This window comes from Calidris pugnax, unplaced genomic scaffold (assembly GCF_001431845.1).
Source record: "Calidris pugnax isolate Ruff unplaced genomic scaffold, ASM143184v1 scaffold58, whole genome shotgun sequence".
In the NCBI taxonomy this organism is placed as follows: Eukaryota; Metazoa; Chordata; class Aves; order Charadriiformes; family Scolopacidae; genus Calidris; species Calidris pugnax.
In genome coordinates, this window is record NW_015090868.1 from 1,070,215 (window position 1) to 1,097,059 (window position 26,845).

Here is a 26,845-nt window from a genome sequence, read left to right on the forward strand (position 1 = left end):
AGTAAGAGGAATTGACTGATAGAAGGGAGAATTTATTTTCTTGGCTTATTTTATTTTCACTGCTTGCAATGGGTTTTGTAGGACAGTTTGCAACTTCTATAAGGATTTCAGTCCAGATGGTAATTTAACTAGGCAGAGGATCAGCTGATAAAACTCTGATTAGATGTCAGTTCTACAACTGAGCTATTTCACAGCCTGGCTTAACCTATGTTTAGTCTAACAGATAAATGTTTAGAGTTCACCAAGACTGCTCAAGTGAAGTTAATATAAAGAGAGTCTCACCAAACCTGGTAAATCCATAAAGCTTTCTTTGTTTTCAGCCTTCAACTCTGCACATTTTGCTGAAGTTAAGCCCTGCAGCTTAAATTCACAATTTACTCATACATTAATCCATAAACTTCAAATAAGAAGTGTTACCAGGTCAGAGTTTTGTAGTGCTGCAATAGTGCAGGGCGATGGAAGACAAATGGCTCAGCACTGTTGGAGTTATCCACAAGGGTCCTTGGCAGATCAGGCCAGCCAGTTTCTCTCTTTTCCTCCTTATTCTCCTTGAACAAGACAAGACAGTCTAGGGAATAGCCCTTTCACAGACCATTTCACTATTTCACAGACCAATCGGGTGCTTGGAGACAAGGGAAGGGAGCAGAAAGAGTCTCACCACCACTACAACAAGGACAGGGCTTGTGCAGCCCTGGCAGAAGTGTCTCTCTACAGACTGATTGAAATTAGCAACTTCAACTGACTTTGAAATTATGGGTGGGTGGTCTCCGTTCACCTATCACAGCTGAATCCAGGACCAGCGTACTCTGACCTTATTTGAGCCTGAGTCTGGGCATTTACTGCAGTGGCTACACTGGAGTCTGTGACAGAGAGCACCTTATATTTTTAAACCACTTCAATTCCCCTTCACCGGACAGAAGAGTCATGCTGCCGTCATGCCGTGCGGTGTTCAAGGCCACGCTTCACTAACAACCGCAATGCCTTGGTACTGCTGTACTGAGAGGGGCTGACGTGTGGGAGAGGCAAGAGCAGAGGTGTAAAGAAAACAGGAACTGAAAGGAAGCAAGGGAAAGACAAAGATTTAGGGTAGCCAGGAGCAGCCAGGTGGAAAATGGCTAAAGAAACCAAAACACAGTCTGGCACTGGTGATGACAGAGGCTGAATGAGCATTACAAGTCATGTCAAGTGAACCAACAGAAAGGTTCCTATTTAAAGAGTTTAAAACCTGCGTCTTCTCTCAAAACATACATAGGGCAGAAGCAGACGATTCGCACTTGGCAGGTAGCGTCAAGAGAGTTTATGTAACACTGCAAAAAGATAAGCACTTATTTTAGAGTGAACCATTATTTTTACCCAACACGCAAGCAAATCAAGCTCTCTCATCCCAGACAAAAAACCTTCGTGCTGTCAGCCGTGAGTTCTCTTGGTGTTGTAAAGCACCACAGGGCACAAAATCACTATGGTATTTTTTTTGCGTTGGTTGTCAACCCCTATTTGCTGGGGATTTGAAAAACAGAGGAGACGTGAAGCACAGGAAGATCTGAACAGCAATTAGCAGACCTTAACAAAAAGCAAGGAGGCTATCACAAATCTGTGAAATGCATTTTCTCTCTAAGAGAGAGACTGTTAACCTCTCTGCAACACTGAGTTAGCAAAAATACAAGGGATGGAACTAAGCATCTGCTGAAGAAGAGGGAAGAGAAGGACAAAGGAAGACAGATTGTGTTGCGAGGTAGGTGGAACAGGAGCAAATGGGTTTTGGAGATGTCTGGTATGGATCACAGTTCATCAGCTCTAGAAGAGGGTTACCTGGTCTTGGCCTCCCTTTATAAATTTCTTTTGTTCACTTGGGTCATGTTGCTATTATTCAAGCCTAGAGTACAGAAAAGGCAGATTTGTGGGACTTCACTTTTATTTGCTTTGTCAGCTCAACATATTAAGGGTAAGTTTATATGTACACTATATATCTTATTAAATGTTCTGTCCTGTTTTGGTCTATTCTCTTCTGATTTATTTTGAACTCAAATACCATAAGTGTAAGTGCCTTCAAAACTACAGATGCTTAGACCACTGGGGAAAGAGCAGAAAAAAAGTGAAATCCAGCAACCATTACTGTCCAACCTCATTACACTCATGCCTTGGAAGGGTAGAACAAGAATGTACTGGAATTTAATCTCCTCTGAGGGAAGAAACTGGAAGCAGCATGTTTGCGAGAAACGACGCACACTCAATCATCAAGATATGCAAAATTTAAATGCAATTTAAAAATGGACATTGAGCAAATGTACCGATACAGCACTAAGGAATGTGCATTTGTTTGGCCATACCCTTGACTTACAACAGCACAGAGCAGGTGGAAAGCAGATGTGGAGAACACAGCTCGTTCCCAGCACTGGAGGCTGTGAAGGATGCTCAGGACACTGCCAGTCCAATGCCAGGGCCCAGGTGACAGCAGGGGGGCACAAGGATGGCATGGATTGCAGTAACCACCACTGGTCACCCTCAGCAGGATCTTCTCCGCATTTCTAGTCTGATTTACTAATATTACTGGTATCAATATTTCCATCACAGTCTGGGTTGGGGCAACTGACACTTTCAACTATGCTCATTCCCATAAGAGATCCCAATGACAACTGTAACCACACGGTGCCAAGAGCAAAAAAGAAACATCAGCATATACATTCAGCCTTTCTCCAGCAGTGCCACCTTCCTGCTGTAATTACAAGCCAGGTAGTAATGCTCGAAGGAGAGACGTGCCAAATGTTTAAACCAGAACCAGTGGTGAGGCTCCTTTGGGAGCTGACAAGGGCAAGATACAACCACCTCCTGGGATTCCCGCTCCCACTGCAAAACCTGTTTGGCGAAGGGCTGTGTTGCAACATGTGCTCTTCATATAGAGTGCTTATTTCTGACTGTAATTTAACCTCTTGGCAGGAGGTGCTCATACATATCAAGCGAAACAGCCTTGCTCATCCATATCAACCTACACATCCTCATATAGTACCAGCAGCACGGCGTACTCTCTGCTTGCAGTGGTCTCCTGTGGATCACAGGACAGATTTGGTTGATCATGCCCACCTCCTCTCCATAAAAGCCTTCTCCACATGGGATGTTTTCTGGCCTTTCATACTGTTGAGTTATAAAATCCACAAGTGAAGGGGCCTCTGCTGATGCTCCTATGAAACTGTACTGCTACTCGTTTTACATGCGAGGGAAGGTTAAAAACAGTGGGACATCACCACTAAATGAATGTTAAAAATAACATATAACAATAATGCTTATCACATATGGGAGAAGAAAAGAAAATACCCGAATTATACTTTCAAAAATGGTACTGTCCGTTCCTAATAAAACACAAAACAAAATCACAGAATCACAGAATCTTCTAGGTTGGAAGGGACCTTAAAGATCATCTTGTCCAACCGTCAACCTAATTTTGACAAAAATAAGCACCCACACAACAAACAAAAAGCAACACCATCACTATACCATATCTCCCAGCACTACATCAACCCGTCAATGAGGCTATCAGTCTACTAATCTTATCAGTTCACTAAGTTCTGCAGAGGAGAGAAGAAAATGCGGTCCTTAGGGTACATCAGATTACCCTCGTCCTTTATTTAAGAGGTTACTAAATTATAGAAATTCTACATTAAGAATATATTAAACCCTGTCTAATGAATGATGGGACTGCAACGTGTGATATAGAGAGAGATGTAAGCTTCCCAACAAGTGCACATGAAATGACTTGCTGACCTAAAACACTTCCTGCCAACGCAATTTCAAGAGAGTTGAGGAGGGAAAAATAAATTTCAAAGTGATACAGTGATGATTGAATCTCGTAGCTGAAATTTATACCACTAAAGACATTTTATTCATTTATCTTGCATTATTTTGGTAAATAATATGCAGCGAGTTAGCAGAAAAGCAAATAAAAACCAAGCATGACTGCACTCCTGCGAATATCTCCTCTTAACCTGACTTCATGCCAAGTGTCACAGCCGTGCTGTGGAGCAAGACAGCTCCACAAGAACAGAGGAGTCAACAGTGATTATTTGCTCCTCACTCAGGGATCCATTATACTCAGCTCAGTATCTTGCTAAAAAGAGGAGAGAATGAATACCAGCGCCAATACAGTCAATGCTACATGTGACCATTATAAATCTGATTGCCTGCACCGTTAAAAACACGACTTTATCAATAAAATTTGATGGTGCTGCCAACAGAAACTCAACAGAAAGGAGACAAAACCTTCATAGAAATATGGCTTGACCTGCCCACTGTTACAGTCAACCTCTTTTCCTTCATGTTGGGAGGATATATTGTACAATATCTAGAAGTTATGGATGCTTCACAGTTCATTTTTTTTTTTTGTGTAAAAGTTGTACAGCATCTATTGCAATCTCAGTCATTTCGCTAGGTTGCTCCTGAATTTGCTTCAATTTATATTCAGAATCTGCTGTCAACTCATAAATTATATGAATGAATAAGCCATGTTCTAGACAGAGCCCAAGGATTCACTGGCTAAATTCAGTCTTCACCAGCTGCAACTTTGCTGAGGCCTAGGGGTGAATTCAGCTTTCTAAGAGGCTTAAAAAAAAAAAGTTCACATTCTTAATCCCAAAATAGAGATCAGCTCCAAGCCAGGAATCCTTTGGTGGCAGTGGGCTTTTGGTTATGACATATGACATGTCATTGACGAATAGATCCCTCCACTGAGGTACCGGTTCAACACAGAGGGACCAGCCTGGACCCTCTTTTGAAACAGGAAGCCTTAGGCAGCAACATCTATTCTGTCACACAGGCCATGCTATTAGTCCAGCATCACCAGTGATGTGGCTATGAAACCCCTGCGTTTGTCTCCTGTGCTGTCGGCATCCTCACGCACTCGGTCACTACGTGGCATGTGACTCTGTGTCCCAACCGTGCTCCCCCACCCCCAGCCAAGATGCAGAAAATCACTTCTAGTTTCCTTAAAGATAGCTCTGCTCGTGGAGAAGGTCACAAAACACAGCTGGTCACTCTGCAGTCCGGGGACTTTGAAGGCAGATTCCCCCAAAAGGTCAAAAGCATTAAAAAAAAAAACCCAAGGACCCTGAGACCTACTAGTCTGCTTCCCTACGGTGAAAGGAGCTGTGTTGCAGCCGATCTCAGAACCAGGATTCAGAGCAGGATTTTAAGCTATGACAGGCGTAAGAGCTCTGCAAGAGCAGTGTTTATCCTCGCCGTTGCAGGGCAGCCCAGTTCTGCCAGATTTGTCAGGGAAATAGCTCAAGGAAACATATCCTTGTCAGGCTGCCAGTGCCAGCGCTAAACTAGGTTAATTGTCAGAGAGATGCGGAGGTCGGCCAAACTTGCAGCATACGGCCCAGAATGTCAGCCCAGAAACGAGAGTCTGTTGCTTGTGAGCAACCACCGACCTCCTGCAGCTCCCATCACCTCACTCCTTCCTCCTACCCCGCCAGCTCCCCCGGTGCTTTGCCCTCTCTGGTCCCCATCCCAAGGTGGATTGCCCGCTGGGAAGCAGCCTCTGAGTTGGGGCAAGGTTTGCCCCCTCCGTGCTCCCGTTACGCAGGCAAGGCATGTAAGGCATGTAAGCCCACTTCTTTTGAGCAGCCTACTCAAAAAATCAGACATAACCGAGACATAACTCATTCATGAAAAGAAAGCTTTCTGCCAACCATAATTGTTGCGTTGCTTTTCCAGCTTGGCAGGGTTTCACTTTTTTTTTTTTTGGCTGGCCCAGGTTTTACTTTTGGCAACAAAATGCATTTGTTGAGATTGACGCTGGCCAACGTCAGCCTTTTCCAAAGGTGTGAGAAGGCTCCAGCCATGAGAAAACATTCCAGCAGAGCAGAAGGTCTAATTCTGATCTCAGCTGTGTGTAGGTAGCTGTGAATGGAGCGAAGGGGAGCTCCACGCATGTGCAGAAGGGATGAAGGGGGACCTTTCTCAAAGTGTAACTGAAACACCAACTTCCATTACGCACAGAATTCCCAGGCAGAATCAACAAACTCTTAGAGCTCTCAAAGGGCTTTTGGTTTCTGGAGCTGTCCCAGACAGATTTATTTCTGCACCTAGAATCACAGAGCTGGGGAAAAAACTGGTAACCGGTAACACTTACTCATGCCATGAAAATGTGGCACTCTCTGACCTGGGCTGTGGAACCAGGCGGGACAAGGTGCTGTGGCTGGGAGAGGGTGGCAGAAGGTATGGGAGAGACCCAGACCCCACCATCCCAAGGGGCAAACACTGCATATTTGGCAGAGTGCAATTAGCCCTTGGCCAGAGAGCGACCAGACCCAAACCAGCCAAGGTCAACAGAAATGACTCCTTTCTGCTGTGCCTTCCGTGCTAGCAACTAAGTCTGTGTCAAACGCTCCTGAATACAACACCTAAGCTACTTAGCAAATTCACTTTTGGCCCCACAACACCACAAATTTAGACCATAATTCCCACTGTACTTTTAGGAATAATACAGTATATTTGCAGATCACCTACATGGGCTTCTGACTGGGGGCTTTCAGGCCATATTTCATACTAAAATGTCAAGATTTACTGTTAGGTTCTAAAAGCTGGAAATACAAAGGGAGAAGAACAACAGAGGCAGGGTCAAGGCGTAAGAGAGGAGGGGAATAAACAAAGTTAAGGAACAGAAGAGGTACAAAGCAAAGGGCGGGTACGGAGGAGTGGCGAGGAGGCTGGTGGACAAGGTGGTGAGGAGACAGGCTGGGGAAGTAACACAAACTGTTCCTGGAGATTTTGGGAGAGATCTCAGAAGTCTGAAGGAAAACCAGCTCCTTGGAGGATCTGCTGCCCTTACAGAGAGCTTGGGGAGAAACAAAGGGAGCCTGAGAGTGCCTAGTGCCTACTGCTGCCTTGCACCATGGTACTTGCTCAGATTTGATATAAGACAATATCCAGAGCAGAAGCTGTCCCAAAGAGGATACTGGGGACAAGAAGAGCCAGGACCTGAGAAGACTGTGTTTCTAGCTTCCATGCAAGATGCCAGAGTTAGACACATTTCTATCCTGGCCCCTTTGTGAGGCTGTAGCACAGAGGTGAAGCTAACGGGCAGCTCTCCATGCCTTTCTCCTTCAACTCACCTCAGTTCTGCTTTCCCTGAGAGACAGCCAATTCTAGTACACTGGAAAAGACCCTTTGCATTTTATCTGAGTGTGCTTTGTCCTGGCTATTTAATGCAGATATTCTACACATTTCCTTTATGTTTTCATTCAAGAATCTTTCCATTCAAGCCTTGCTTTCCAACACTTTCAGCTTTAATTAACCTCACAGCTTAGCTCCGACACAGATTTCCATACACGCGGTTTTGCATGGAGTAAGGAGGCCAACACGTGGCTCCCGCAGTGGGATAAAACATGAGCCCAAAAGGTGCTCCAGGCTTATCAATTTTGTCATGAATAATTCATGCCCTGCGCTCCCCAGCCTCTGTGCAGCTAATTTCACAAGGGCAGACTTGAAGCCAGACTCAAGTTTCCCCACTGAGTTGGACAGAAATTAAAGAAGTTGGCCCCATGGTTAAGGGGGCTGGGAGGGTGCACCTAATAGCTTGAACTGAATTGTTCTCACTGTAAAAAATATGTGCCCAAGGACACTAGAGGACAGCTGGCGTTTGTGTCTCTTCTTTTTAAATTGAATGAACAGAGAAACTAAATTTTACTGGCTATTCCGGCCCAAAGTGCTGTTTTGAAATTTAGGAGAGCAGTTATCCTATAAAAGTTATATGGGGAAATTTGATCCAGTTCATTTGGTGAGATCCCTTTGGCCATTTCATGTAAAACCCAAAAGGAGTAAGGAAAAAAAAACGCAATTTTTTTTTGCGCGCAGGAGTAGGCTGTGCATTTCACTCTAACAAACAACAGATTTTTTTTTAAAAAAAACAGCTTGATTCAAATTAGTGGGGTGGATCTAGCTGGTGGATTACCAGCAGTGACTAAGGCCAGGAGCTGTTTAATCCCTGGAGGGAAGCAGGGCCAGCAACCACGGCTGCCGCGGGCTCCCCAGTGCTGGAGCTGTGCTGAGCACAGAGAATGCCCAGTGCCCTCCTGGGCTCTCGCTCGCTCAGCACAGCCACGTGCCGAAGGGGGATTACACTGGAAACCACCCCGTGCTTTCCACGTGACTGAGGTCCTCAGAGGGCCAAGGTGAGGTTATTCCCTGTCCAGTCTTGCAACCTCCTTCCCCTCGTAATTTTATTTCTGAACGGCTCATTGAGCTCAAACTGCAGAAGATCCTTCTACTGAGAAATACCCCACTGCACAGGTCCTGCTTTAAGTGAGATGGATAGTGATGGAGGCTGGCATTCCTCAGTGTGAGCAACGTTACCAAGACCTCACCCCCAGGAGAGCCTCCTGCAGTGGCCACAGGCTGCCTTTCCATCCACCCCCCTTGTTTTTAACTGGGGGGATAACATACCCTGACTCAAAAGAATGCTTGGGCAAGTATTTAATTTCTGAAGACATTTTAGATAAGAAAGAAAGAGAGCAGATGTCTGTCAAAGCAGCTTTACAGGAACATAAAGGAGAATGCATAGACCTCAGACTGGGGTGTCCTCAAGACTCATGTAGACCCTTACGATGCTGAGAGCCACTGGGGAGGTGTGGCTACATTCCACCTCCTCCCAGAAGTTCCTCAAGGGAGACCTCACAGATTTCTCTTGTCCTTCTGCCAAGTGTTTCTGTGGATTTCCCCTCAGGAGGCATCACCCTGGCTTATCACGGGTTGCTCTTCATGACTTGGCTAAGAGCAAGGACAAGAACAGCATCTGTGCCGAGATCTTTGCTGCGGGTTGAGGGAGGGACAACAGGCAATGGCCTAGGAAGTGGTTTTAGTGCAGGCAACAGTGTCAGGAGATATGTAGTTGCTTGCTGAGAATACCTATAATTATCAGACTGCCAATCGAAAACTAAAAATAGCAACACCCAACATCCGCCTCATCAAGTACAACACATCCACACACCCCTCTTTCCTACCCGTGTGGCACCCAGCTGAAGTGCAAAGGTCTGACACAGCCTTTCCCCAGCTCTATTTCTCCCCTTTGACTCTCCTAAAATCTCCTCTTTATTTCTTAGACGGATTCCAGAGCCTGCATCTCCAGAGGGGCTTTGGGCTATGCTGTAATCCCTATTCCCCAAGCTGCTCATTCTGCACTTAGAAAAAAAATGCCCTCAAACTAAAGCAAATCCTTCCAATGCAACACAAATAACCCAACATTTGTTCAAACAGGGTAGAAGGGAATAGATGGGCTGTATGAACAGGAGAGCAGTGCAAATCCCAGCTCTCTTATTCTTTTCTCTTGTGCTGGGACCAATGATGGTAACCGTGTCCCCAATGGTCCTCCAGCTCTTCCCTTGCCAGCCCCCTCCCCCACCTCCGCTGGTATCTCTGGTGGCTGCCAGCCAACAAAATAATGAGTCCTGATTGAGGCCAGTATTTGTACTGGCCAGCAACCAAAGGTAGCGTGATAATGAAAAAAAAAAAAAAAAATATGCTTTCCATCTACTACAGTCTAGTTTTGAGCCGCACAGCAAGCCATCAGATCCACTACACATGGCAGTGGCATTTCGGTTGCCTGTGGAGAAGCACTTTGAAGCTGCCTCTGTAAGGTTTTTGGGCACAAAAGGGTTGGGGCAGTAAACCTGTGCCCCCAGGTGCCAGGCTGCCCTGGACACTGCTGTTCAGGCTCTCCCACTCAAAATCCTTGCACCAAAAACATCCCTCCTGCAAGTGCCTGAGCAACCAAAGTAGCAACATGTAGGTCATAACATCTCTATAAACTGACTAAACAGGACTGAAAACAGTATTTCTCTTTTTCTTCTGACTGCAGCTATTAGAAAGGACCTTGAATCCATCGCACAGCTTAGTATGTCAGTGCCTTGTGCAGCATCCAGCAGCAGCCAGAGGCACCAAATACACGCGGAGGAGGAGGAGGAGAAATTCCTGAAATGAGCTCAAACTGCCCGCCGCCCTTTTGGATTATGTCAGCCCCAGTAAATCCTGCTTCCCGCTGCCCTGGCTAGAGATGGAGTGGAGCAGGAGGTCCAGGTAGCATCCAGGGCATGGGGACCTGCACCTCCCATTGTTGACAGCTGAAGATGCACGTCCAAGCCCCAGCCCACACCCGCTCCATTAAACACCACCGCCGACATCCAGCAAGACTAACATCTCTGTGGGTTAGAAGGCTAAATAAATAAGAGACGAATAGCTACCGTACGTCAGAGCCCTTTACGCTGGGAGAACCAGTGAACCTGAATTCCCCAAGAAAAGCGAGTAGGCTGCGTCTGCGCCAGTGCTCCGATTAATCTCCTCAGTTTGTTTTCCTGGAAACTAGATGTCCCAGATGCCATTGTTTCCATTCTAAGTGTTCATCTGCTCTGTTTTGAGCTTGATTGCTCCCGTAGCCTGCTTGGCTTAACTGGGGCGCTTTTCTTGTCCTTTTTTTTTTTGTTGTTTTAAATTAACATTCTTAAAAAATAATTAAATCAGTAAATTAAATGAGGTCATAGCTGCAACCCTCAACACCAGATTTGTTAAGTGTTTAAAAACACCTATGGCATACAGAAATCCTGAGCTGTTGTATGCAGTGGGACTGAATTATTAATAGTCGCCATGCATATCACACAAGAATTTCAAAAGGGAACTCTGTGTTTCTACAAAAAAACACTGCTATTTTTGTCTGACAGCAGAGACAAAATCATTTGGAAATTAGTCTCATTGCTGCTAATCACAACTGTTACTAAAACATTCCCACTATAGGCACAATACAGTCATTTTTCATTTTCGAGCAGAAACAGCCATTTCATTCATTACCTCAAAGAAGATCTTCAGAGTTTACAATTTGTTAAAATAAAAACAAAACATAATTAATTAAAGTACACGGGACCAAATATCTATTTCTAATCATAAACCCCCTATTAACTAATGCAACAACATCCAAGGACAAATTAAACTAATATCATTTAGGGATAATACCATAGAATATTTGTTTTATGGGTTGGAAAGATCAGCTATGGGGTTGTTTGAGGTAGTGGTGTTTTTTTTTTTAAAAAAAGAAAATATATGAATGGATTATTACGCTTAAATTTGCGTTACAGAGAAAAATAACAATCTGCTGTGGGGAAAAACAGAAATACGGGAAATTTCCTCCCTGTCTCAAGTGAATTATTTCTGGTGAAAGGCTTCTTCAGCGATTTGCTACAGGCGTGCAGCTTTACACACAGAACGTGATGCATGTGCACACAGAGAGCACTCCACCGGGGGTGTCTACCCTGCTGCCCTCCTCTACGCCCACCTCCCCTGCAAAGCTATTTATGGAAAGTCAAGGGAAGACACAGATTCAGAAATGGAGAAAAAACCAAACAAACAACCAACCCAAAAACCCACCAACCCAAACCCAACAACTACCGAGGATGTCGGCACAGAAAAGCAAGTGGATAAGGACAAAAAGCAGCTTTGCTCAGTATGGCTCAGCTGCTCCCAAAGCAGAGCGCGATGGGGACCTACTGCTATAATTAGCCCTGGGGATGGGGAGCCGCTGGTTCGCAGCAGGGTTGGAAGCTGTTGGCAAGAGGTTGAGGGGGTTTTCTTCGCACGTACGCGCAGGCACAGACACGCGGGCGGGCAGACAGACAGACAGACAGACACCCCCACCAAAAAATGGGCTCGTGGGCGAGCCCCTTCCCGCCGCTCGGGTGAGACAGACAGACAGAGAGCACGACGCCGTGCGTACTCACAGCTCGGAGTACAAGAAGTGCAGGTTGCCCACATTGTCTATGTAGTTTGCCGGACTTAGCCAAGGTAGGACCAGTAACAGGAGAGCCTTCATTTCCAGTGCGGGGCTGGCACGGCTGGCTAGGTTTCCTCCTTCCAACTGTCTCTCTGTGCTGGTGGGACACACAACGTGAAGCCTTTGTGCCAGCCAAGCCCCTTCTAAGCGAGCCTTCCCGTTTTCAACGCAACGGTAGCAACATTATGACCGGAGCTTAAATCCCTCAAACGGAGCTACACTGCAAAAAAATCATTGACCTGTAAGAGGATTACTCGATCTGACTCTCGGGTGGGTAGATGTGAGGGTTTAGGGACAGCACGGCGTGGTTGGCGAGACAGTGACTTATGCTGCAGAGGAGAGCGATGCTCGGGGATGAGACCTGCCTCCTGCAGGATTCAGAGTGGTTCTTCAGAGGCAGCTGGTACGTTTACATCACTGCCCACGAGCAGATGGGTTACAAGCTAAACTGCATCACGGAAGGGTGTAGCTGTCTGACAAGGCAGAGGGGGGGGTGGGAGGAAAAAAATACCCCCTGTGGAGTTTGGAAGCAGGCGATATCAGAAGACCACACCTTTTTTTAAAGTAAAACGCCACAAAAGATCACAGCCAACTGCCGGCTGTTTGCATCTCAGCCTGAATTCCCCAAATCCAGTCTGATGTTTTTGTGCAGACATAAATCATGTTACAAGCCAAGGACATATCTCTTCTCGGTTGTGTTTTGTTTGTTGTTTTTTTCAAGGATGCAAAAGCAAACATTTTAAATAAGGATGCTTTTAATGGATACTCTGTAGCAACCAATGTTTAAAAAAATATATAGTTCCCTCATCAATTTCAAAGCATAAAACACAGCAAACTCACCTTGTCCCATCAGTGACCTCATCTCTGGTCAGGGCAAGCTTTCATTTTCTCTCTGAGAACCAGGATTGGTCTGAGCCTGAATCATGCAAGAAAGGCGAGGACTGCTGACTGCCCCGGTGACTCCAGCCCAGACTACTTTAATTTATTCACTGGGAACACAGATCACGTTCAGTCGAGATTTCAGATGGGCTCTGAGCCATCCACACTGCAGGCGCCGGATTGTTTATGATTATTATTTTACTCTTTTTTTTATTAGCAAAGTCACACACTTTCTCTCCCCTCTTTTGATTCACCAGCATTAAAGAGAACAGCATCAGCTCAACCTGATCTGTGCTTGGGAGTGATGGAGCCAGTGCCTAAAGAGCACAATGCCCTGCTCCTCTCCTGCCCTGCCAGGAGTTGGAGGTGGGATGGCGAGGGAGGTTTCTGCAATTCTGAGAATGAGATTAGGTAGGTTCATACCTTTGGTGATAATTAATAATTGCTGAGCTTAAAAAACATAAATATACTGCACGAGGTTGTAGAAGTTCCCCTAGAGTGACCCCTAGGTCACTCAGGAAGCTCTCTCCTAATTCTTCCCTTGGGTAGGAATGCCAGCGAGGCTGCTCTCCCACCCCTCAGAAAGCAACCATCATCAGAAACCCCCATCAACAAAGGTTGCCTGTGATTTTCTACTCCCCTCCACCTGCCCCTTGGCCTTAAGGTAACAGCTCTCCACACCAAGGAAGGAAAATCCACATCATGAGTGGCAAAGGAGAAGCCACCCAGCCTATGTAGTACTGCCCCATCCTACACTAACTTAGAGGCTTTAGGGTTTGAGGGGCAGGGAGACTACTGCTCCATCCCTCCTGTCTCCTTCTCCCTGGGTTTGCAAAGCCAGAACTTGGTGGGGGGAGCCTGGCACAAGGGAGGAGGAACAGCAAGAGGCTGTGGGAACGCGTTGCTAAGCCAATTCCTCCTACCCCTGGTTGGGCTCAGGCCAAGTGAGCCAGAGGCATAGGATTGTGAAGATCCTGAGGGTAAAATCCAGGCCGGGGACATTTAGTTATGAGCACTGTCAGGCTTTTAGAGGATCAAATCATGGTTTACAACACTGCAATTCTGCAAGGCACGTGTGTGAAGGGTATCTTTTCTACTGCCTCAAGGATGAGAAACCAAAACACTGAAGTGACTTGCATATGTCCATGTTGGAGTCAACATTAGATACCAGGAACTGTGTTAGTTGTGTGGCTTTTGTGCAAAAAACAAAATTCCAATTTGCTTATTTTTTGTGTGGGAGTTCTTTTCCTGCTAGTTTTATGGCCACAGCTCCACCACCTCACATCATTTATTGGTGGTTTTGGCAGTGCTAGGCTGATGGTTGGACTTGATGATCTTAAAAGTCCCTTCCAACCTAGATGATTCTATGACTCTATCTCGAAACAAAAATGAAGGATCTAAAATACATTGAAGTCAGCTATATGTATAGCAAAGGGAAAGGGGTATTTGCACTAGGGGCTCAAGATTTTATTGTTGGAATCTGCAGAGAAAAATAATAGCAGCTCTGAGCAGACTGTCAGTCCCTTTACCGCATGACTATTAAAATCTATCAGAGAAGTACTGACCAAATTATACGTAACTTTGCTATTTTTTTCTCCTTAGCAGCAGAAAGCTAACCTTGCAGAGCCTGGGCTGGGGGCTGCTGCCACCACCTCTTATGCCATGGGCCTTGAGACAGCAGCATCCTCAACAGAGGAAGTCAGGTCCAGAAGCGGGTGGGCCAAGGGCACCCAAATCCCCAAACACCAAGCCTCTAGCATGTGAAAAGTGGGCTCTTGACTTTTGCAAGGGGTCAAGAAACTGTTTGCTAATGGGTTTTTTTCAGCTTTAGTAATGCAAGAGAGTCACATCTTTCGGTTGGTTGAACAACCATAACCTCAGTGAATACCTTTAGTGAATAAATTCCTTACAAGAACCCAGGTGTTTGAGGAAATGAGGTCTCCAGTTCAAACGGGGACATGTTTGAATGGCAGGCTGAGGAGCCATTTCCAGTTACGGTCTTGAAGACTCAAAAGCCTGCAGCCACGTGAACACGTCTCTGTGCTCTGGCTCACCAGCATTACCATGTCTGTGTAGGAATGTGCCCCAGCTGCAGTCTGGAGCCCTGCCCTGGTCACCCAAAGCTTCCTCCTCAACACACCTAGGAACACAACTCACACCTGAAAACCGCAGGGGAACTCTTTTCACTGGACAAAAGATACAGGCCAAAATAAAAAGAGAACATCTCTTAGACGCCCCAGTCCTCAAATCTGCTTTTGCCTGCCGGCAGAAAGCATAGCCCTTTACTCTTCTGCCTTCCTTTCAAAAGACAGAAGCAGCAAGACAAAAGCAGTGCTTTCACCCTGCAAAACAAGGGATCATTCCTCATCAGTTTCCTCCTTGTAGAGGAACCAAACTGCTCCCTCAGAGGTCTCTCCCAGAGGCAGGAGAGAGGGTGTCCTGGCCACCAGGAGAGGTAAACCAGGAGGGGCAGTCCAGCCAGGGAGCTCTTCCACACCACATTGGAAAGGATGGAGCTCTGTGAGCTGCCCGCACACTGCATCATGGAAGTGCTCACCTGGAAGAAAGGAGCGCTCAGCTCCCAACACCAACACCAAACAGGAATATTTTCTGCTCTACTTCTCATATAGGTCATTTGTGATTCAAAAAAGGATTGAAGAAAATGCAATTATAAAACCCTTAATGTACAACTAAAATATTTATGGTAGCTCAGATTCCTAAAACTCACAGATCTCTTTGGATGACTAAATACACACTTCCATCACACAGCTAACCGCAAGGTATCCACCCAGAACTTCTAACAATAGCATGAAGTACCTTGAATGCATGTGATTCTAAAAAAAACCAGTAATATATTGTCATATAAAGGGGCTAAATTAAACTCTAAATTCATGATACTGTAGGCATTCATTGGGACTGAAATCTATAAATCTTATTTTGTGTTAAGTGTCTATGTTAAGCAGGATTAATTGAAGATATTTCTTTCTCTCCTTAAGAAAAAGAGTGTAAAAAAAGGTCTAGCAGCAACAACAACTTACTGGGTTTGGAAATGCTGTTCGAGGTGACCGCGTTGCACGACCTCTGAGCAGTGTTCTGTGAAAGGGCAGCTAACCATTAGCTTGTCCAGGAGGTTGTTCACCAGTATGCTGGACTTCCTGCACGTCTGGAGAACCACCAGCTTGCGGTCCATGGGGCAGAAGTCCTTCTCCAGCAGGAAGTTGGTAAGGCAGGCGGTGCAGAAGGTGTGACCGCAGAGCGTGTCTATGGGCTGGAGCAGGGGTTGGAGGCAGATGTGGCAGATCAGATCATCGTCTACTTCTTCGGTGTAGCTGTACAAGTGGTTCTCCTCCGGTAAATGCGCTTGGCCGCAGGTGACGCAGAGTGGCGGGGCGCTGTCCTCCATTGCTTCCTCTTTCTGGCTCATAATCTGAATTGATGCAACTCAAAAGAGGGGCAGATGAGAACAGCCGACCTGTTTTCTATTCCTGAGAGCCGCAGCAAGGCTTGTGTGCCATCAGACCTGTGGGGAAGAAAGCCCAAGGGTTATGTTTTCTCTTACTGTACTTATATCGTGTGCCTGGATAGGAAGTACTCTAGCAGGTCTTAGGGAATGGTCACATCTCTGGGGTGGGAGGGTGAAGCCAAGAAAGGAACGGGGGAAAAAAGAGATCTTTAACTCTAGGGAATTCTTTTCTCTTAAACCTAGCTCAATTTACACTATTACTCTCATTGTAAAGAAAGCTATCAAAATAGAAAGAAATACTACAAGCATGTAATGGTTGAAAAGCTTAAATTAGCATATAATTGCAGTTCCAGACAGTTGATTTTGTGGTCACATTACTGGTGCTGGGAAAGCAGCATCATGTGTAGGCAAACGTTGCAGGACAGTGTGCAGAAATAGAGGTGAGAATAAGGGTTACTGCCCAAGCTGCCTGCTCAGCACAGCAAGGGAGAGCAGCAATTTCACTTAACACTCCAGCACATGGACATTCTACATGCAGCTGGAGGGAGGACGTTCTTGGGGTCACGAGGGTTTAGAGCTTGGGACCCTCGAGACCATCCTTTTCCCACAGCAGCAATGGATCTCTCTGATTTCTAAAGCCAGTGAACACACAACTCTCTCTTTTACACTACACACAAGAATGTATTTTGGAGAGGGCTCAGATCTTCACTGTCTTGTCCTGGGGACCTGGGACCCTGCCTGCTTTTACCCCCATGGCACAGCTCTGAACACCTCAAGTGGAGCAATTATAACCATCTGTACCAGCACAACCAGCTCAAAACTTCATTTTACTTCCCAAAACACCTCCTGCGTTGAAGTCCACAACACGATGCCAAGTACTGTATCACGCAAAATTAGGCCTATTGCCTTAATAATTTGTATTACAGAAACCCAGTATGCCCCTAACTACAGATCCAATTAGCTCTGGCCAGAGCACCTGCCTGCTGGTATTTTACAGATATAAACACTGTGGGTGGCAGAAAAACTGAAGAGTAATTTGCGTTTTTTACTTGATGAACCCCGACTGCTCGTTGGAGCACTTACGTCTCTTTACATCTATGTTTATTTTGATATACCGCTTTGAAAATAAACATGAAGGTATAAAATATGCAATGGCCTAATTACTACTGTTGCTTGAAAATGTAAATCTTATTTGCTACTCTGCTGTAACACTGTACCCTTGCTTCCAGCTTGACTTAATTTGCTGAGACAATATGTCAGCCTCAGACACCCACGTTTGAGGGCAAATGAGGGAAAGAATGAAAAAAATAATCTGACTATGACAGAGCACATTTTCATATAAAATAAAACCTTATTTTTATGCAAAGCTCACGGGCTCTAAACCTGAAAAAATTAAACTTTAACATGGCAGGGTTTTTCTAACATAAAGGGAAAATAATAGCCCCACTAACTCTAACCAGATGCTTAAATTCAGACATTCCCTTTAATGCTTTGCTAGATCCTATTCTTATGCAGCAATTATGCTAAGTGGCTGTATAATAATATTTTTTGCTTGCAAGACTAAGTTCTGCATAAGCTCTGTCTCCTGATTAGCAGCAGCTTTATCTGAATTAAAATCATCAATTCTTGGCAAATATTTAAAATACTCTTTACCGAGGCAAATGTTTCTTTTTGTAAAAATATTCACCAGAGCTTTATGAACAGCTCTTTGTGAAGAAACAAACACCTTTCTGTAATGTGGAAAACAGCACTGTCTGTTATCTTAATATTGACGTTAAAACCAGTATTATGTGGTTCTCCTAAGGTGACACACAGCACAATGAAACAAGAGGAAAGATGATCATGAGGCTGCTGGGGCACCACAGGTGACTCCTGGTAGGCAGCTCTTGGCCAACTTCTCGATGAAGGTGTGGTGGCCAGGAGCTGGTGTTTGCTCTACCAGTAGCTGTGTTTTCACAGGGTGAGAGGGAGAGCACTCCACTGGTCTCCGTGCCCCTCGCTCACGGAGAGAGCCCAGCCAAAGCCAACAGGGCTGCTGCAAGAATGGCAATACACAGTTTGAGGATTTGTGGGATTATGGCTTTAAAAATAGCCATAAAATTAGTTAGAAATCAATAAAGCGTGACAAAAATAACATTGCTTTGTGAACTTTGCTCTTTCCTACATTTTCAAAATGCCTCGGCACCCGGGGCAACCAGGGGAGAGGCCAATATCATGCTGGTTCTCAATTCTCCTGCCACATCCTCTTGTACCAGCACACATAGGTGGACCCATGTGGGTGCCCTCCCCATGCACCACACACCAGAATATGGCCAACCCCAATATTTTGTTGCCTCATGGATGTTCCCAAGGACAGTAACTCTTGCTCCCTGTTGGCAGGAGATCCAGTGCCCGGCTCCCATCAGCACGCCTGCTGAAAGCTGGACCCCAAGCCCTGCTCTGAGGCAGGAGCATCTTGCAGGAACAGGAGGATGGGCATCCGAACCCCTCCCAGCCTCATCCCCTAACCCTGAAAGTACCGCTCCTCCACTCCCACCTGTACAACACATCCCTGATATAAATTAAGTAAAACCGGGAATGTTGCTACAGCTCCGAAGCATCTACAATTATTTCCATGATGACAATGGAGAAAGAGAGGGATCACTGCCCTAAGGCCGTGCTCTGCTACAGCAAAGACACGAGAGAAGCCCCAGTGGAAGCAAAGCCAGGCTGTCCCAGCCACATTGTGCATGGTTTTTTAATGAACCTGACATGCTACTGCATTGCTAGTGAAAAAGTGCAGGCGCACGTAGCTGTACCTGAATTTTACAATGTTTACATGAGTTACAAATACTTGCTACAGCGCAGGGAAAAAAAAAAAAAAATCATGTTAATTAGTAATAGGGACTTAATTCAATTCCCTGTTGCCTGTTATTTAGAAAGTCCCTATGGCCTGTTATTTAGAAAAGTTAGACCCGGACAACAACATAAATTCTGAAAAAAAAAAAAAAAAAAAAAATAAAAAAGACAAACCAAAACACGTCTGTTGTTTTAATCACGGCTGGGTTTCACAAGACATAGCTGGTCTGGGCTGTGATGCAACCGGGGCTCTTCTTCCTATTTTTTTTTCTAAATGTCTTCATATGGATTTTTTGTAGAAGGCATTTCCTGCTTGCCAGCTAGAATCTTCCTCCAAAATTCTGAAAAAAAAAAAAAAAAAATAAAAAATATATATATATACACACACCAGCCTCTTCTGGCTAATCTGGTCCATGTTCACCCATGATGAACCTTCCTAAATTTCTGGACATATCAAGCAATGAAATGATCACCGTCTGTCCTTGGGAGGCAATTATACCCCCGCAGGAGTTAGCACGGGGTGTGTGCAATGGAGCTGTTGCACAGATTGGGTCAGAGGCAGACACTGTTTGCAGTCATTTGTATTTAGAGCATTTATGCGCTGTCATAACAGGCTACATAATTAATTTCATGTCCTTTTAGGCAACTTAAAGCCTTGGTGTTAATCTTTGCTAATGGCACAATGTAGAAGAGAGGGAAAAGGGGATTTAAAATTGACCTGCTGATAACCAGTGCATATTTCTAGTTCTTCTATTAATTATGAGTAATAAAATGCACTTTGAGCAAGGAACTCTCTACAGGTAGATGCTAAACCACTGCTAAGTAAAAAAAAGACAATTATTACCTGGCTGAAAGTCTCTTCTTTGAGGCTTGTGCTTGGGGAAGGAAGAGAGGGGAAAGGAGGGAGGCCAGGAATCCTAGGTCCATCTGCAGTCAGCATCAACACCCCTGGCAATCTCAGCAGGGTGAGGATGTCACCTTGGCAGTCTCGTGCTGGCTTATAGTGAGAGCTGTATTTGCAGGGACTGGTTGCTGCATGGCTGGTTGGGCAGGAGGAGCTTTTGGACATGGTGGGGGTGCCATGCCCAAGAAGAGAGCACCAGCGTTTGCCGCTTTGCTGTTATACAGGAAGGTTTTGACAACTTGAGTCCCAGATTTAGCATAATTGTATAGCTCTTAACACAGCTTCGCTTAGATAAATAAAATTAAATACTGATTTGTAAGAATTTCAAGTGTTGGGACACTGCAGTAAACCAAGCTCCAGTCCAAGGCAGAGACCTGAATTGTGGGAATATGGTGCAAATGATGAAGGAAGAACACTAGGTTGAGCAACCTGGTCTAATGGAAGGTGTATCTGTCCATGGCAGAGGCATTGGAACTAGGTGATCTTTAAGGACCCTTCCAGCCATTCTATGATTTTATTCTATGTCTGTCATCCTGGATATCAATATTGCCAAGCTCTAAACCACACACTGCAATGAAAATGATCACATCAGGGTATGAAATAACCCTGTGACTTCAGTCAAAGCCAGTATCACAGTAACATGTTTTCTAAAAAAATTACCCAACAGACCGCACCGATTTGAAGGAGTTTGCATTTTACAGGTCTTTGCAGCTTAGGAATTTGCAGCCACCAGAAGCGTTTAAGAGGATAACAAAACAAACTCAGACAAAAAGCTTGGGCAGTAAATATGGAGAGTAGGTAGAGAGAATGCCTTTCATCTCCTTGCTCAGCCAAGCCCCTAGTTGTCCCATCCCAACGAAGCATTTAAAGCAACCTTAAGCTTAAATCCTGACTTACCATCAGGGTTACAGTGGCAGCAGTGTAGAAAGAGGAGGGCTAGCCCAGCAGAAGTGGCAAAGCTCAGCTGCCTCCGTCCAGCCAGACTGTCAAATATTAACCCAGCACTTCAGGAGGCTGTACGTGGAAGTAGGGTGGCACAAAACGGAAGAAGCTTCGAGTAGCCAAAAATGAGTAAGCAAGCTTGAAAGAGAAGGAATTAAGTGATGAATGATAGTGAGGAAGTGGCTAACACAGGAAGGAATAAATAGATGCCTAAAGGCTGGAGAAAGAGTGGTGCGGAGCCTGGAAGGGCAGCAACTGGTTTAAATCCCGAACGGTGAAAGACAAGCCAGAGAACGGGTGTCACAGGAGTGACACAGATGAGCTGCAAAACAGGTAGAGGAATTTAGCTCCAGTTACTCTGAATTGGCATGGCTTGGGGATAATAAAATCCTCAGAGTCAAGGGAAAGGGCGGCTGGCATGCAAAGGGAAAATGGATTCTGGACAGTACAGTAAGATCATTACATATTAATTGGCTTGGGTTTTTATTTTTTCTCTGCGTGTCTTTAAGTAACTTTTTTTTTTAATGCTCCTGTGTTATTTTTGGATGCATGAGCATAACAAATTCTGTATCTGCTGATTAAAAGGGGATGCCTTTTCATGCCCTGTTTCTCTGCCGCACAACCCTGTAAGAGGCAGAGGTACAACTGACAGAGCTGTTGTCCTCTCCTTGCCCACTGTGATGACAAAGCCATGCTGCAGTCCCTCCCCAGCACCTGCATGGGCTGTTAGCTCCTACAAATGTGCACTTCTAAATGAGTCAGAGTCATCCTTTTATTTGGTTCATCGTGGCACCCTGTGGTCAAAATTGCTAGGAGAGTTGGCACCTTTAACTCTTTGAGGACGCCTCAAAAGAGTTGAAGATGCCCAGCTGCCAGTGACTAGAGGTGGGCAGGTCAGGAGATGTGGGCATTGTCCCCATCTAGTGGCTCACCCACACTGGGGAGAAGAGTGGATCACAGCCAGGAGGGAGCAGAGGTCCTCCTTCACCCCTCTAGCAGAAGCACAAACCCCTCAGGTTATGCAGGGTTAGCTGTGATGTTACTCAGGAGATCATAGCTCCTACTACTCCTGTGAGCATCCAGGTTACAAAACCACTCCACCCATTTCATATTTAGGTTTTTATAATGAGGCATCAGGAGGAATGCTTATACAAAATTATTTGCAATTAGTTAGATAAATAGTAATGTAGTTTTAATTTATCGTCTTTCATCAAACTGTATTTCCTGGTAGGCCCCCCACCTTTCCCGTTATCATGTTTGCTACTACTAACAGCACCTCTCTCACTAAAATTTTTTATAGATTACGCTGACTTTACTCTTCAAGGAAGTAGTTATTTTGGAGATCATTGGGCAGCCTATTTGTTTCACAATCTAGGCAACAGTTGTGGAGAACATTATAGGGTGACCTATACTCCAGTAATACCTGTTATACAATATATTCCATCCAAAAAGACGTTCACATTCCAAAGATCTGGCTAAAAAAAATTATATAATAATAAGCACCAACTTTGGCATAGCCACACTTAAGTCCAAAGGGGTGAGTCAGTCTGCTTAGATTTGATACTTTGTTCAAAGGAAGGTTATAAAACACTAAGGTGCCTGAAAACCTTATCATCACTTCTAAGGGACCAGCATTTCTCCTGCAAGTATTTTTCTCTCTCTTTTTATCCCCCCTCCCTTCTTATTTTTAAATCTGTTCTACCTATAGAAAACTCACAATGTTTTCTTTCTGCCTGAGGTGCAACCAGTAGTAAACTATCATCTCCAACAGAGATTTGTTATGGGAAGAGGTGAGATGCACACCTCCAGGTAAAAAAAAAAATCGGTTGGGGATCCCAGAGATACTGATTTAGCAGATAAAAATTCAGCTTGACTTTTAAAATTATAGGAAAGACTGTTAGAGCTGGCTCGTAGAGGAAAATAACTGTATTTAAAAGTTCAGCACATCAGTACAGAATGTCTCTGAGACAACAAACAGGAGCTCCAAAAGCTCTCCTCTGCCAGGCCCCAGCTTCAAGACAGCTGGTTTTTCAAAGTTATTATTAGTCAAAAAGTCCTTCGTAGAGCTTATAACAATCAAAGCACTTTTCAGAGCCTTTAGTGATGAAAGGCGTTTCCAACTGAACAGAAAAATCCAACAGTACAGTAGGTGAATAACCCTGACTTTTTAAGTTGTAGCTCAAGCTGTGAAACCCAACAGAAATGTTATACTGTGCCTGCACACACAACTTCAAAAACCAGAACCAGATTGTTTGGGGGGAAAAAAAGGTATTATCTGTGGCTCATGCTGGAATTTACAGAATAAACCAATGTTGGACAAAGTTTTTTGTTGTGGAATTATGTATCTGAAACGTCTGTTAGGAATGTATGGAAATACATTCTACTTTTTCGTCTGTCTCTCTCTCGCACGCCCACGCAAACCTGAATTGCTCTTTCTGACGATCTCATGGATACAAAACTTTACTCAGCATGCTAAAATGAAAAAAAAAAAAAAAAGTCAGCCCAGAAGTAATTTGAGAATATTAGGAACAGCTGGACAAGATGTGAGTGAAGAGAAGATTTGAATAAGACAGTACATATCCTCAGGTTAGCCTACCCACGCTATGAGGAGCATGTCCTATGAATGAACTCACCTCAGCAGAAGGTAGTATTTCTGAGAAGACTTGTTGCTGGCATGCCTCTAGTTGTCAAATACCGTGTTGTAATAATTTCCGTTTCTTGCTTTTTTTCGAAATTCAGTAAACCCAGACTGGCACCAAGAGCTTCTGCCAGGACTACAAGCTCGGAGCCCAGGCGCCAAGAGGAGCTGTAGCCAAGTGGGCAGGCTGTGGGCAACTGCTTCTCCAGGGCACACGGTCTACCTGCTCAAAGGAAGTCAATCATGTGGCTGAAGCCAGACTGTGTGAGCAATTCTGATTGACTCCCCAAGTGCTTCCTAAACATGTGCTCATCCTAATTGACATAATAAATGCCATCGGCATTTCACACACTAAATTGGAAAATTGCCTGGCCAGTTATGTAACAAAGGGAGCGCTACCGCTCTGATTTGGCCGATGGCTCCAGCTGGCTTTGGCAGGGCTGGCAACCTCGAGCAAAATACCACAAGCCTGCTGTCGGAGCGAATCACAAAACTGCATCCGTGTGCCCAGGTAACCACCTGACCACGCTGCCTTTCGGGATGCCGGTAGCCAGGAATAGGTCCATGCAAACTGCATCCCTGGCCCTTGCTCCAGGTGTGTCTCGGGGAAATTCGTCTGCCCATCACCCTCGTGTGTTTCAGAACAAAGAAATATGGGCCTGTGGGCCACTGCGGAGTTATGGGATGCTCCAGTCAGGTGCTCCTCAATCCAAACAGCTAACCCCCCATGCACATGGGGCACATCACAACAGTGAGACACTACACAAAAACCTTGCCACTACAGAGTAAAGTGCAAAACTTGGAATAAAATGCATTTGTTTTAAAATAGATAAAATAATATTAAATGCTCTTCACCTTCAGTATGAATTCGGTTCCTGCTATTAACTCCATGACACTGCTTCTGCCCTGTTTTCTAAAGAAATAAGGCAGTTCTGCACTTGTTCTCTGTCTCTCTCTCAGGGAGTCTCTTTGTTCATCCCCGCTCTTTTTGTCTCCAGCACCTTTCGGATCTGTTTTTCAATTTCAGTCCACTCTGACAGAATGGCAGGAGCCTCCATATATGTTAAATTGTCACAATTACTATGAGAAAAGTTGACTGGGTAAGACAAAAAAAAAAAAAAAAAAAAATCAATGCTCCCACAAAAAGCAAAGCTGCAGAGCGTCCCCAAACCCTGTCCTCCACCATGGAATGTTGAGCTACTCTCTGAGCTGAAAGAACACAGCTAAACTTCCTGTGACCCTGGTCCATCAGGGTTAAAAATGACCCTCAATGTGACCACAAGCTCCTGCCAGTATACAGGGGTGAGGGGCTAGGGGGTACTGGAAAGCAAGAAAAAGGGGTTGATCACGCTTGGGGTGGAAGGGATGGCTAGATGGTGGCACCCTGGTTGCCTGTGGTGTCCTTTTAGTCTCAGGGAAGTCTTGCATGTCCCTATTGAACTATTTTTCTCATCACACTTTGAAGATTTGGTGTCTTCAGACAGTAAGTACTCTCATGGACTTCACAATCTGTGGGACCAAGAACATTTACCAAAAAAAGTCCCATCCCATCCTCGGCACTCTCTAAAACACTTCAAAGTAGTGTTTTTATCTCTTTTGAGGTGCGAAGGTGTCATCCTTCATCCTTTGCAGGATGACATCTATGTTAATGTGGGTGAAGGACAACCTGCCCAACTCACTCACAGCTTCGTGACGTGCGAGTGGCTCTGCCAGCACAAACTCATCCTGAGAGTGCCTGAGCTCCCCTGTGAGATGTCCACTCCACACAGACAAACACAACGAATACTATAAAACGACTGCAAGAGCTACCAGCATCTGCACGAGCAACCCAGCATGCCGACCACGTGTCCTCGGCGCAGGCCTGCCCTACTTAACTGGAAAATAACAACGCAATAGGCAAAGCGAAACGCATGGGAATGTCAAAATCTTAACTTAATACAGCTTCACGGTCTTAATCTCTCTTTGCAATCCTCTCCCAGGGCCCCAAGTGGGTCAACGAGGCAGACGGGTGATGTTTCCTCTCTGCCCCCTCAGCGCCAGGGGTGGGAAATGCTGCTGGAGATGGAACCAAAGGGCAGGGGCAGAAAGCGGCGTGGAGGGCTTCTTCCCTGGAGACCACTGAAGGCTTACACCTCACCCTGCCTCCCACAGCCAGGGTGGCTGCCGCCCTCAGACCACACAGCCTCTTCTCACATGTGACCACCAGACAGCATCTAACACCTACAAGGCGCAGAACATGTGAGGGACAACCCTGCTAATCACCCGTAATGGAGCCAGCCGTGCTCTAATTACACCGTGCCTCTACAACCGCTCCTCTGATCCAGGAGTCTCTTCATGCTCGACAAACTACTTAATGAGTTCTCACAACACCCTGTGGGGACCTTTTTCAGGAGCGGCCCGCGGCGTGGCTTGGTGAGATGGGGAAGGGGCAGTTGGCTCCTCCCATGCCATGGGGCCGGGGCTCCCGTGATGCCGATGCCCGGCCTCCATCACCAGAGTCCTTGTGGCCATGGGGATGCTCTCAGACCTGATCTGAGCGAAAGCTCTCACCAGCTCTCGACTTCTGGGACTGCATCCTCTGCTTGATGACCACGCACCCATGGTGGGACGGCAGCATCTTGCAGCAGCTGGGTCCCCGCTGTGACTAGAGTGTAAGCAACAGAGGTGGATGCTTTAGGTAAAACCTCTGGCCCCCTGCACTCAATGGCACAATTAAGCAAATTCAACGGAGCAAGGATTTAATCATCTGTATCTCAATTCTACTTATGCTGCACCTAACTCCAGTACTATGATTTAAATATTATTATTAAAGGTTATATATACAATCTATCATTTAAGTTATAGGTCTGTAAGTGCCTATAACAAATTATACCTCTATCTTACTATTTCCTTCTCCTGCCTCTTGAATCCACAAAAAATGACTGAAAATACAACTTCTAACCAGAAAAACAACCTCTATTGAAGAAATGCATGAAACAGTGTCACTCTGCTCTTTAAAATAATGCAATCCGAAAGCATTCCCTGCCACCCAGTTGCAGGGAACAGCTCCCGGGGCCCATTCCCATTCAGAAACCTGGAAAAAAGAGGGCATGAGCCCAGGCAGGGTAGTCAACAAGTAAATTTCAACAGCTTAGGAGAGCAGAACAGCCCAGAGGCAGCCTCCTAAATAACGGGCAGACACACAATATGCAGCTGGAAACAGAAATTTCAAGGGGCAACGGAAAAAAGTTTGGATGAGCTTACAGTCATTTTGCAATGCTGAGTATTGAATGTCATGTTTAAGAAAAATGCAGTGTTTGAAAGAGGGCAACATATTGCATGCTGAAGAGGCTGAACCCAGCAGCCCAGCTACTGTGGTCTGACTATGGGTTTTCT

At 45.3% G+C, this 26,845-nt stretch overlaps 1 protein-coding gene across 5 annotated transcripts in view; it reads right to left on the minus strand.

Moving 5' to 3' along the window:
* The window catches only part of LNX1 (ligand of numb-protein X 1, E3 ubiquitin protein ligase), a 71,874-nt gene extending 51,073 nt beyond the window's left edge, over positions 1-20,801 (minus strand). For 2 of the 5 annotated variants that reach the window (XM_014945582.1, XM_014945581.1), the window contains exons 1-2: positions 20,788-20,801; positions 15,724-16,205 (exon numbers count right to left, since the gene is read on the minus strand). In XM_014945582.1, the coding sequence (XP_014801068.1) occupies positions 15,724-16,109 (386 nt within the window). In that variant the 5' untranslated portion in view covers positions 16,110-16,205; positions 20,788-20,801. Of the gene's footprint in view, positions 1-11,753; positions 12,184-15,723; positions 16,206-20,787 lie in introns of those variants that run through there. The other 3 variants (XM_014945586.1, XM_014945583.1, XM_014945584.1) reach the window with 2 other exon arrangements.
* Between the last annotated feature and the right edge of the window lie 6,044 nt (positions 20,802-26,845).